General features: G+C 42.0%; 1 protein-coding gene across 1 annotated transcript in view; it reads right to left on the bottom strand.

Annotated features, from left to right (window-relative positions):
* Positions 1-6,809: 6,809 nt before the first annotated feature.
* The window catches only part of LOC146173885 (venom metalloproteinase BumaMPs1-like), a 51,757-nt gene continuing 45,187 nt past the window's right edge, over positions 6,810-13,379 (bottom strand). Inside the window, exons 13-14 of the mRNA XM_084585289.1 lie at positions 11,940-12,056; positions 6,810-6,943 (exon numbers count right to left, since the gene is read on the bottom strand). Of these exons, the coding sequence (XP_084441415.1) occupies positions 6,875-6,943; positions 11,940-12,056 (186 nt within the window). The 3' untranslated portion in view covers positions 6,810-6,874. The remainder of the gene's footprint in view (positions 6,944-11,939; positions 12,057-13,379) is intronic.

Raw genomic sequence — 13,379 nt, 5'->3', positions numbered from 1 at the left:
CATGCTAAGCTTCTGCAAGTTGTCTTATCGTCGAGTGTGTAAGCTGTCTCATCACGCATATTGTGACAATGGGCCGCCGAATTACATACCACAGCTTCGAAGCATGCGTATATAAATAAAATACAATGAATACGTTTTGTACGGTATGCATCTGAAAGGCCGGTGCTTCCTTCAATTGGAGCCAGCGGAAGGCACTCTTTAGAAAGAACAGAAACGGTATGAGTATATAGATATAGAGATAGGGAGAAGGAAGGAATGCCGCATGTTAACCACAATGCCTTTCAGTTGGCTACCTTAGACTGGGGAAAAGGGATAAGCTGATTAGAAGGGAAGAGAAAAGGGACGTGGAGCAAAGTCACAATTTGCGTCTCAAGCCGCCGGCAGTCAGGGAACAAAACAGAGCGCTGTATGCCTTGAAGGCAGTCAAGTGGTGTGTCCACGAACCAAGGCTCTCATCTATTGTTAATGGCCGGGGATCAAGGTGGTTCAGCCCACAAGGTATAATATGTATCATTCTAAATTGCAGGACATTTACACAGGAGATGTTCAACTGATTCTTCACAGCCACAACTTTTTGAGATAGGACTCTTGGCCTTTGTAATGTGGAAAGCCTATTTGTTCGTGAACGCACCATCAAGCTATAATCAACCCAGGAACGTTGTCTCTCAACGCGCTATCTTATGGTGAAGGCGAAGGGTCCAGTGCTTTGAGGTGGAAGTTGCAAAACGCCCCCTTGTACCACGCAGAAAGCGTGATCACCGGGGCCAAAGAGCGAAGCGCATATGCTGCGTCTGCACTCGATATGTGAATCCTTACTGAAACTCTATCTTTGTGGCCACTGCGGGCAGCCTCCTCTGCCTGGGGGTCTCCACTGACACAACAGTGTCCTGGCAGCCACTGAAAATTATTATGCACCGTAGTACAGGTAGCGGATCTCCCTAATGAGTTGTTCTTGTTACTGATGGCGTAATATAGCTTTCAGGCCTCGAAGGCCTGATTTAGAATCTTGAACACGATTCTGTCACGTTGATATATTCTTGGCCTTATTCTTTAAACTACGTAGTCATATAGCGCAATAGCGGGATGTCAAAAATGCTTTAACACGTTAAGTTCGCATCGAAAAAGAGCCGAATATCTCGAATCCGCCAGCATGCAAACAACAATTCGAGGTCATTCCTGTCTGCAATTTTTGGCTAAAGTTGAGTAGAAATTGTAGGAAGAAAACACACTGGCACTGAAATCGTTAGGTTGCTTGTGTCATTTCAGAACACGGATGTGCAAAATGCAGAATTGCTTTTGAAATTATGATTTTCTTTAAAATTAAATGCGGTCATATGCCACCAAATGTTTCATGTGCCTACAATATGCAGAGTAAATATGATACAAGAGAGTCTTTCTTTTGATATTGTAATGTGAATTTGCTGAGCTAAGTAATGAATAACTTCCAATATCTTGTCTAGAAAAACAGCTGTAAGCATATTTCATAGAAATATGTAGCCCATTTATTCTACCACATGATTATTTTAAATGTCACCAAGCTGGTTGTAAGTTCGAACGGCTGCATTGAGTATAAATTCTCCACTATGGTACATGTAGTCCACATTTTGCTGGTTCAGTCTTAACCCGAGAAAGCAGGGTGCGCCATGACAATTTTTTTGGGTGCCCGTATTTTGGTTGCCGCAGGCGTTGTTTCGGCTGTTTTATATGAAGATGACCCTCGGCACTTTAATCAACAGCGTGCCAGCTATGTGAGTTCTGCCTATAATGTGCCAAATGAAAGCTTTCTTAATTTATTTGTGCCTTCACTCATGATTGCTAATATTCTGCATGGAGCACTAAATATATAATCGATATTATGTCAAGATTCAATGAATTTTTTTTCCTTTTTAATACTTTTTTCATGCCAGGAAAGCGCTGACAAGCAGCAGAAAGAAAATCTCATTATCAACATTACACGAAAGAATAATATAATATTACTGGAACATATCGCGTGTACATGAGTCATGTATATAAGGTGGTGGCCCAATTCTGGTACTGTTGATGACTTGTTTTTTGAACTCGGTGGGTTGATCAGCCATAATAGATTTCTTACATACCGGCAATGCACATCTCACGGTCTATTCGTCTGAGCTGTACCCCTGTAATTTGATCACCAGATTTCACGTTATTTTAGGTGCACAATGAAATCAGCTTCTTGATCAAATTATCTCTCTTGCGCCTCTTTCGACAGCAGATAATTATACTGGGCGCTCACTTATCATGCTTAAACTATAGCGTTCAAGGCAGCCCCGTACCACTCCGATGGAACGCTGACTTGAAGACGCTTGTGTTTGAGTTCACCGCGTATTGGCCGTCGAGTGCCACCAGGTGAACGAGCCCAGTTTTATCTTTCTTCTCAAGTCTTTGTGCATAGTTATCAGTGTATCGCATTTCGCAGAGAGTATTCTGTACTTTGAACGAAATGAAGGCATAAATATGACCAGTTAAGCTAGTGACCACTTCTTTTGGGGGCCTGCACTGCGGAGCTCCAAATGCTAGAACTTATCATATGCCAGCGTTGTGTTTCTGTGCCATCACCATAGTGTAGGTCTATTTATATGCAATAATAAATATCTCTCATATTTGCTTGACAACCCATAATTATTTTCAACATACTTAAAAGTCCACGAGTTTACGCTATTGTGACGAGAGGACAAGTTGTTCATTTTTTCCGCAGTATTTTTTCCCTCGGCTTTAAGAATACAGTATCGTTACTTTCAGCCACTATATTATTATACTAGCCACAGAAAGAAAGTATATTCCACTTGAGGGATTGCTAATATTTCTGCTTCGACGTCTTTGTCTCGAGGCGTGATAGTATCGGGTGGTAGCAATCTAAGGGTCATTTGAAGTTTTGTACGCCAACCTTTACAGACGCCCGCCTTTTGGACCTAAGATTCGTATTTTGATGGGTTGTGATTCATACTTTTGTTGCCAATGTTTTCTTATTACGAAAATAATTTTAGTAAGAAAATAATATTTTTGATTACCGGCAGAAAATTCATCATGTATCTTCTATTTTGCAACCCGTTGTATTGTATGATTCGTTTCATGTTTACAGTGTGATGTGAGAGCTTGAACCATATATGCTGTGGTTACAATAATCGAAAAGTACCTAGAACAACCATGGGTTTTTAAAAACATTAAGCCAAAAACGTTATTCAATTTACACAACAAAAATAGAGTTGGTACATTGCGGAATCAGCTTATTGGAGAACCACGAAAAGAGCCATGAAAGTATGAAAATATAGGTGAAACGTTAGGCCATTGAAAGCAAGGACTACGCACCGAAGAAGGAACACGGATTATGATAATCTAGCCCAAATGAAGAAATAAAAACGTCCTTGGGCCGGACCGGTCATTTCTAAGGAGGATAGCCAATGGCTGCTAATGGGAATGAACAGGATTTTAAGGGACACCAAGAGTAGCACGCAGGTAGATAAAAATGTTACGTTTGGTGATTGAGTTAGTGTTTTCGGGCGTCAAGTGGATGGCAGGGAGCAGAAAAACGGAGTAGACTGTGTCAGCCACGCAATAGATTCTTGTTTTCTTAGTACCTATTTACGTTTCCATTAATGAAGGATTTATGATCGCCAGTAGCTGAGTAACTAAAATGTCACGAATAGAATAAGGATTGAACTGGAAATAGAGAGAAATGGGAAATTCTCAAAATCGGCAGAAGACGCGAAAAGAACATTTTGTGCACGCAAGGAGGCAGAATGTTTTGTGAATATAAAGACATTAGAGCACGTTTATTGAATGGCTTGATTTACTCTTTACAGCAGCAGAAAAAAATCAGAAGGTTCGCATTCCAAGCAATTATTTCCACGTGGTGCTGTATTTAGATGGAAATCACATCTAAGTGTCACATTTCATGTACATGTGCTGTACGGTCCATCAGGTTTTCGCGAACATATATTGCGGCAGGGCGTGTGTTTTCGTGATCGGAACAGCGTAGCAGAAGACGCTCTCTCTTCTCGCACGTGCACGAATTCTCGCCATGTTCCATGCTTGTCGCCGTTATAAGGCTCTGACCAGCGGTTTGGTCGTCGCTCACGCTATATTGTTAAAAATTAGAGCGGCTGTACATTTACATTTAAATTTTTTCTGTCTCCTATTTCTTTTCGCTGCATCTGCATTTGCCAAATGTGATATTGTCTTAGATTTTTTAATGACCTTTTGTATTCTTTTACACCTGTTCACAATTGCATATCTATTACGTTGTGCGATTGCCTCTGTTTTACATGTTTCCTGCAAGCCGCTGCCAAGCGAATGGGATCTGCGGCTTTGTCAAGCTGTATCTTACAGCTCTTTCTGCGCCTCCTCTATATGGCCTTTTACAGAACAGACATAAATAAATTTGTATTTTAATTTGGTTTTGTGTTAGGCGCATGATAGCCGTAGTTGCTGATGCGCCATAAAATATTGTAGAACTAACTGATATATTAGAAAGTTGCTCAGTAGGTGGTGCACTAACTTTCCGAAAATTGTTTTTGCACAACATTACCCACCTCGACCATAGCAGTATTGAAATATCTAAGAATACGTTGCCCAGTTTCAACTACATGCTCTTTTTGTGAATGCATACATTGCACGGTTTCCCTCTGCATCATGTCTTGCAGTGTAGCGACGCAATATAACCGCAGTTACTTCCGTCTACATATCTGAATCGATGAACGCGTGTCTGGGGTGCGTTAGCGATTGTGCTATAATATGCATACGAACGCAAACCTTGTCTGTTCGACATCCAAAACTCGTTTTTAGTTTCTTACATCTCTGTTCTTAGTAGATGGGTCATTTATTATGGTTTATGTATTATTATTTTTATTTATTCATACTGCATTCCCCACGGGGATTGCAGCATTGATAAATAAACATTTGGTGTTGGTAAATTAGTCCACCCTTTTTCGGTTAAGATTTTGTATACTGTTCACAGAAAAGCTCGTGCAGAGAAATGGTCTGGCTTTTATTTATTAAGAACTCTTTTAATAGACCCAAGAGCCATTGACTAATGAAAGCATACGTTCATGTGGTGATGATAATAGTGAAATGATGACGTTGTGTTAGAGGTAAATAATTGGAGATTAGAAGCAACAAATCTCGCGAAGAATGAAAGGGTACATTTTGAACTTTCCGCTAGAAGTCTCAATGTGTACATGACCAAAGCTTCCATAATCGAAACCGTCGTAAATATACTCTGCCAACAAGTAAGGAGTAAGAGTGGCTCAGTGTACGTACGAAGGCCACCAAGAGCGTATATTGATGATAGCCTTTAGTTCCAAGTATTGTCAGTTGGTCATCATTATCTCTCCTAACCCTAACGGGTTTTACAGTGGACAGATTGGCATTGAAGAATTGACGCGGTTACAAATTTCATGTGCAGCGAATAAGGTGAATTGGATGTAATTTTATTTCACTGACAGTGGCGATATGCGCACGATGCATCTCATACAAGTGCGGCACCTATTTGCAGATTGTAGGTAGAAGTGACCTACTGTTTGTGAAGGAGCAGAGCAGGAACCTCGACCACTTTCTTTCTACTCAATGCCAGGCAATGAGAAAGTTGAGCCACATCTACGGCCAACGTGTTCAACTTCATTATATACTATGTCCCAGCAGGGCAAACGATTATGTAAGTACTCGCCCGTTTATTACGCTGTTGCTTTGTTCGTGAGGCACGTGTAATCTTCGTGTGAGGCACGATGTAATATTCAGCTATGCTCCACTTTCTCCTGTTACAACTAGGAAAGCATTTGTGACAAAGCTGTACACAGCGTAACCGGAAGACGTCTGCATCATAATACTATCACCCATCAAATAGTGCAAGGTACGTATTCAGGGGAAAGTGAAATCATGCACACAGCATGGTTTTTACACCACCAGCTCAAACAAATTTTAAACCTGTTAGATTCTTTGAAAATATTTCAAGGTCCAGAAGTGTTTTCTACAGGCTGCTTGTGTTTGCTGAGCTGTTTTATTTTCTCCTCCACCATCAAACAGGAACCAAGAGTGTAGAAGAATATAAAAAGTGTGTTGTTGCCAGTTTTTCCGATATATTAAGGCAAGATAAACCCAAACCTGCAGTCATATAATCCTCTGTACGCATCCCTTGCCAAAATTATCATCCGTCTATGTCAAGATCCATCCAGAACCATATTTCCTGAGAAAATATATACCATCTGAGGGTTGCAACTGGTTTACTACAGAAATTGTATCATACCCTGGTATAGCTTGCTCCAGCAAAGCATGAAAAAAATTCTTAAGGAGTCTGTAGTAAACCAGCTGCAAAACACTCCAGCATAGAGGGCATCCTATTAAGATTTATATTACCTTGTCTGGTTGAGTCACCATCACCCATATCAATATTCTCTACTTCGCGCTCATTACTAACAATTCGCAGTGATCTTTAGTTGTGCAACTTCACGCTGGAACGTCATGGACCGCTTTTCGACAATCCGTGATGAAGTGAATCTCAGAAATATTTTGGTTGGCTTCTGTGTATGAGGTTCAACTTCCCAAATTGGACTCAGGATATACGAGCTCCATTTTGGAGTGCTCCAAAACTTTCGACCCCCTGTAGTTCTTCTACATGCACGAACATCTCAGGCCCATTTCACGTGGTGCGATTAGCGCCGCGCGTCGTAATAATTTTCAATGATCTGCGGCCGGGGAGCTCGTTCCTGTGGCCGCAGAGGGCGGCGGTTAAACACTTCTTTCCTTCTCCCTCGTGAACATCTCGGAACAAGATATTGAACAAATGCAGACAGCTTGCAGAAACAAAAATGTGCTTTACTGGGATAGAACCGATGTACACAAACGTGCGCGCTTTTTGATGTTATTCATACGGCCTGTACTCTCGAAACTTCTTTTTGCCCTTTACGCAATCTCCATTGAAGCAATACCTCTGAAAAAGGAGAACAAAATTACCAATTTTTAAGACTTTAAATATCTTAGGGTAATATATCTCTACAGAAAGTAGAAACACGACAGTGCTGTCTAGCTAAGTTCCTGCAGCCACGAATGACTGCCTAAGGCTAGGGCTGTGCTGTTGAGTAGCCTCAAGGTAAAGTTAAAAACGGCCCGAATCCTCTGTAATGAATATATATAACTGCCGCCACAGCGACATTTTATAGCCCAGTGGGTCGTTAGGAACCATGGATTGAGAACAGAGCTCTGGCGTGCGTAGAACGTATGTTTTTATTTTTACTAAATTACATTTCGCCTAACAGCTAAAGGACCTGCTTACGTCACTCAATTTCACATCGCTCCACCAAACTGAAGAAGTGACGAATCGATTCATGGTTATTTTTCACGGACCTGAAATATATATATATATATATATATATATATATATATATATATATATATATACTGACGACGATGAAGGATTGTGATGGTGTCAGAAGAAGAGGAAGAAGCGTTAGTTTCTGGGGGCTAGTAGGCTTCACCTTGTCCCGATGCCACAGCAGCACTGTAAATAAACACACCCCCTTTCTTCAAGACAAAAAAGCAAATCCCCAATGTTTGCCTTTTATTCATAGACTGTTCCTCCTTTAAATTATATATATATATATATATATATATATATATATATATATATATATATATATATATATATATATATATATATATATATATATAGAATGTTAAACACAAAGCGGAAGAAACAACACCCCACCGATGGTGGAAGTCGTACCCACGACCACCGAATATCGCGTCCAGTGCTCTCCCATCTAAGCTACATCGACGGCTGTGGAACCTTCCCTTTGCTTGGGTATTATTGTCGACTAACCGAAGCCCGTGAATGTTCACCAGCGCCCCTCTCTTTCCTAGCGGCGGATGTGGTATATGCCGCGAGCGTCACGTAGCTCGTATTCATTAAGGAGGGCGGCAGCTGTTCGAAAACCCACTTAAGCTACCTTTTCGACCTCCAGACGGCCAGAACCGAGACCCTCGCCAGCTATCAAGCAGACAGTTGAAAAGGAAATGAGAGGCTCGTAATTATAGAATTTCAAGGAGCAAACAGTCCACGAGTCCAAGACAAACGTCGGGGATATATAAATATACATATATATAGAGAGAGAGACAGAGACAGAGAGAGAACGAAGTGTACGCTTGAATTAAAGAAACGGCACGAGCAGGAGAGAACAGGCGAGCACCGGAGCCGATGCACGGAGCTCGGAGCGGTGCGTCTTCTGCCAGGCCTGACCCGGGGATCCAGACCTGGGGCCTACCGGCCGCATCCTGTTCTGTTCCTCCTGCTGTCCCAGGCGATCGGGCCCGGGAGCACCACAGCTTCAGCTCATCGCCGCTGCTTTAAAGGCAGTTCGTCACAGGCACGGGCGTTCGGCGCCGTGCTGGACCCATGCACGTCGGGGAGACTTGCCTCATCGGCCGTGGAACGGCAACCCGAGGCCTCATGCCTCCACTGGGCCCCGTCCAGTGGCCTAGTCTTTCTCTAAGCCTGCCGAGGCCCTACGTCAGCGACGCTACAACGCTTGACCACCCGGAGCGTCTACACCGACTTTCCTGCCTACCCAACGAACTGGTGACTGTAGACAATTTTGTGTTTAGCCTTCGTCCTACTTGCTCGTCCTACTTTCGTCCCGTCCATGTGTGTACATAAAATTATTCGTCGTTAAATTGGTCGGTCTGGTCATCTATTTAGATTGCTGTCTCTGAATAAGCCACAGAACAAGGTGGCCAGAAGATTTAAAGAAAAGAACCTCACAGACTCCTATATATGAGATTCTTTCAAGAACTTATACGCAGTCTTTTCCTCCAGACACTTCTCACTTCTTGCAAACTTATTCAGTTCGATTCTTGATATCAGTATACTGCTGGACGTTGTTCGCAAGTAAGCACAAGTTGCACCCTGACCTGGTACTCGGGTTTTCACGGGGGTAGGTTTCATAAAACGAGAAAGCGCCTTAAATCCAGCTCTTCCAAGCCTAAAGACGCTGAAAATAGCTGAGCACGCAATACAGATAGGTATCTATGACGAATAGAATAGTCTTCCATGGTGGGCTGAAGGTTCGCCTTAGAGAAAGGCAGCTGGCAGAAGCAAGCCTTCACAAAAACCTGCTACTTGAAATCGACAGAGAGCCTGCTTGCTTTATTAAGGAGTGTGACTTTGTACAACTATTTCCCAAGGTAGCCATGGTAAACGACAAAAGAATATTTAATACAGCGCTGCACTCATTCGTCAATTATCCCGCTCCTGTGCTACCTTCAACCACTTTACCCCTTCGACGACAATATTTCTGACAATCGCTTTTGCTGACATGAAATACCGCTCAAATCTAACGCAATATATCACTGAGAAGTGGAGAACATTTTCCTTTCCAATAGATCTGTTGAGTGGACTAGGTGCACCTATTGCTATATTTCTCTCGTTTGAAGTTATCTTGTTTTTTTGTCAGATATCTGGGCCACTACGATGCATGCACTTCCAAACGTGCCGTTCTACTCATTATTGCCTCCCATTAACTTCTTAGTCAGTCGAGTTCCCTCTCCAATTATTTTTATCATTAGAATAATTAACTTTACCTAAAATACGCTTCTCTGCACTCTTCCTCATTTTCAGTGTTTCATTCAACTAATACGTTCGAGTCACACACCAAAGTTTTTTGGTAGCTATAGCTGTTGTAATTCCCTGTGCCTCATTTCCTAGGGTTATTATTACTACCTCAGTCCCACCTGACAAATGCACATCCAAATCGAGAGCCTAAGACATTGTACTTTCGCAATTAAATTTCGTTTCCAAAGTTTATTGATGTGTTAATAATTCGTAAAAGATTTCGTAATAGAGAGGATGGCTCTGCAAGGTTAAAAGTCTTTTTCGCAGGCGGAATAGTCCACTTTTTCATACGGTGCATCGTTGCTTTTGTTTCACTCATATCCTTTTTTTATTATCATGATTCCTAATGAAATACTTGGTTGATTAGTGCATAAATATATTCCCTCATTTACATTACAGGCTATCTAATATAGAATTTAGGGTTCGTAAACATTCCTACTAAGATTTCATTTCTAGCTTTACGTAATTAATTAACTCAGTGAATCACTAGGTAAAAACCTACTAATAGCGATATAAGGATTTAATATCTGTCTGCCACTAGGATTCAATAAAGATACTCAATCACATTTTTACGCAACAATATCATTGACCTCGTGTTTCAGAAACTCCGGCCTGATCGGCAGTTTTGTTTTGGCGGTATAAGCAAACTATAATCGCGCTGCGAGATGGCAGTCGGCAGGCCTACAATGTACCGGCCCTGATTTGTTCCGTAGTTTGTAGGAGGTCACGAGGCGACATAAAGTGGCAGAAGCTGTGACATCAGGCAGCTTCTCGGCAGATTAGAATCAAAGTTACTCTGAGGCATGGACCCCGAGATGACAAGGTGAATTGGGCCATTCAGTCCCGTTGGTACGGCTTTGTTAGACGGAGCTTTATATATATTTCCTATGTTCTCTCTCAAAATGTGGGAGCTTACTAGTGTGCGCGCCATAATACATGTACCATTAATTAAATAATTTGCAAGTAAGCAGTCAGCAAATGCACGTATACGGCCAAGAAACAAGGATGTGTGCAACCGAAGAATCCCAACGCTGTAGCGTCAAACCCTTAAGAACGGGGGACAAGTAGCCGGCAAATTTGTCGGGGATATTGGTTTCTTCATAATCACAGCTCAGTGAGGAGCATCCCTACCTACCTTTATATTACGCCTTTTGACGACAAATTATTTTCTCGTGACGTATGAACCACATCCAAGGTTTTGTGGTTATTCATTAGGGCATTTATAAAGTTGAAGACAGTGTTTGAAAAAGGGTAAATATACACCGGTGCGTTAAACTTCAACTGATTATCAGTTTGGGCAGGTTTCAAGGGTTCCAAAAGTGACTTAGACTGTAAGAAACCCTGTAGTGGACGGTTTCGGAAACCTAACTAAATATCAAATGTAATTTTCTACACTATATACAAAGGAAATATTTTTTGTATTTCTTTCGCAAATAAATTGTAACAAACGAAGAGAAAAAGCATGTAAGCTAATGCGCTAATATTGCATTAGATACCTATTAAAGAACTTATAATATTCACCACAAAATATTCTATAAGCTCACTACCGTCAATAAACGTTGAGTAATCTAGAAAACAGAGAACGTATATCAAACCATGATGAGTTTAATATACTTTATTGCATGGAAGTAACTATAATTCACCTTGAGTATTCCACCGCAATCGCTCCACATTAGCTCACTAATGACTAAATAATGTCATCAAATAAAAGCGCATGTCTAAAACCTGGTGTATCTACAAGATATGCACACAGTCAATCGTAATATTACATAGTCGTAATCTTACTATCTTTCATACTAGGCCATGATATCTGCTTATACTTTCGTACAACGTCATTATTCCGCTGGTGTAGATATTATTGACAACACCCTTTGTTTTATTTCTTTTACTTTGCGTGTCTGTATCTCTGATTTCTAAATTTCATGGCTTTACAATAGGAGAACACAACACGAGCGATCATATCTGGTTGGCGTAGTGAAAGGATGCTGATTATTTATATTTTTAGAGTTCTCTTGCGTGCACTGACATTACAAACTATACGAAGTCGTTCAGCAATTGGCCGCCATTCGAATGCGCATGCCGCAGTCGCAGCTAAACCAGTGTGGTATGGCTGCACAGCTACGTCTCTCTTCTGTTTGCCACTTGAGTATTTTATAAGCATAAAAACAAGTCAATCGGATGCAATCATTTTCAGATGTCTGATGTCTGAGCGTATAAAGTAGTTTTCAGCATATCGTAGACACTATGACCGTGTGCCAGAATTCGTAACGAAGTCTTGTTTTACATCACTAAGGTAGAGAAGAGTTTGGTATGAGCATACCCCTCCTGCTTCGTTGCATAGAGAGTGGTCTGGCAGGATAACTCGTAACGGTGCTGTGCCTTCCGGAGCAGAAGGGTTGGAGCAAGTGGCGTGGCATCTTTCTGTTCCATTTTCATCCTGCAACAAAATGAATACGCGCAAATATGCATCTATGTAATGAAAGAAAAAGAGGTGCCTAAATATTAACGTAATTGTGTCTCACGTTGTTATGGCTAGATGTAGGGAACTGCTAATTAAAGGGTCTCTGAAATGCTCACAAAGGTGGTCTTTTTGAGTATTCGAGTCAGATTTGACAACTTTACGTGGAGCCAATGATTTGCAAATAAATTTCAAAAGTTGTCCTGGTGACCGCTCACAGCCGACTTGGGTGACACACCACCGCGAGCAAGCCTCTTCACTGACTTCAGTGCGGTTGCTGGGCGCGCCTTCTCATCGGACGCGAGGTAGGGCGCCGTCACGGTTTGTTTTCCCCATTCCTTCATTCGCGCCGGCTGGGACTGAGTTAAGGAGGGCAGAGAGAACATCATTTTCAATCGCCTATATGTTCGGTGCTAATGATACTTGCTTACAAATTTGTGCGTTGTAGAGAAGATTGGTCTGATACCTGTTGATAGTGCACGTTTTAACTTTTCCATGAGTCCTTTAAGTCAAACATACTATCTGCACATTCCCCAGTCGCAGACAGCACCTTCAAAAAAGGGAAATAGAAAATAGCCCTTTACTGCTTCCAATTATCCCTCCTTATCCATATCCCTCAACCCCCGCTGGGGTGGCGCAGTGGTTACGGAGCTCGCCTACTGTGCCTAAGGACGCGGGATCAAATACCAGCCTCGGCAGCTGCTTTTCGATGGAGGCGAAAAAGCGCGGCGCCCGTGTGCTGTGTGATGTCAGTGCACGTTAAGGAACTCCATGTGGTCGAAATTTCCGGAGTCCACTACGGCGTCTCCCATAGGCTGAGCTGCTTTGGGACGCAACACAATGGAACGAAAAACGTAGTTACCGCACGGCTGCAAGGGCCAAATTTTATAGGGGTTAAAAGCAGCTCGCCCGCGTAGAGGGCGCTGTTGGCGTGGTAAATTATTTAATTAATGTTGACAGTTGACAGCCGTGTAGTGCGGACGCATGTTCCATCGCTCCTCCGATTGCACGTGGCTACCGGAAACGGACGGACTGGCGACAGCGGGAGCTTCCGAAGCGTCAAATAGATGAGTTCTTTCTTTTATTAACTTTATTTCTTTTTCAGCTAGTTAGGTTAGGTGCAGCCTAAAGAATAGATTTTAGCTCTTGGTCCTAGCGGCCTGGTTTTTCGTGCCGGCAGCTAGGTTTTCTTGGCGTTCATTGTTTAGCTATCTTGTTTAGATAAATATTTTTCTTTCTAGGCTATTGGCATTCGCAGATTTGGTTTTTAACGCGTGTTTGCTAGTCGTTTCTTGTGTCTTC

Source organism: Amblyomma maculatum, chromosome 11, assembly GCF_055883805.1.
Source record: "Amblyomma maculatum isolate TAMU_Amacu chromosome 11, ASM5588380v1, whole genome shotgun sequence".
Classification (NCBI taxonomy): Eukaryota; Metazoa; Arthropoda; class Arachnida; order Ixodida; family Ixodidae; genus Amblyomma; species Amblyomma maculatum.
The sequence above is the reverse complement of the archived record's forward strand: the minus strand, read 5'-3'. Positions and strand labels throughout refer to the sequence as shown.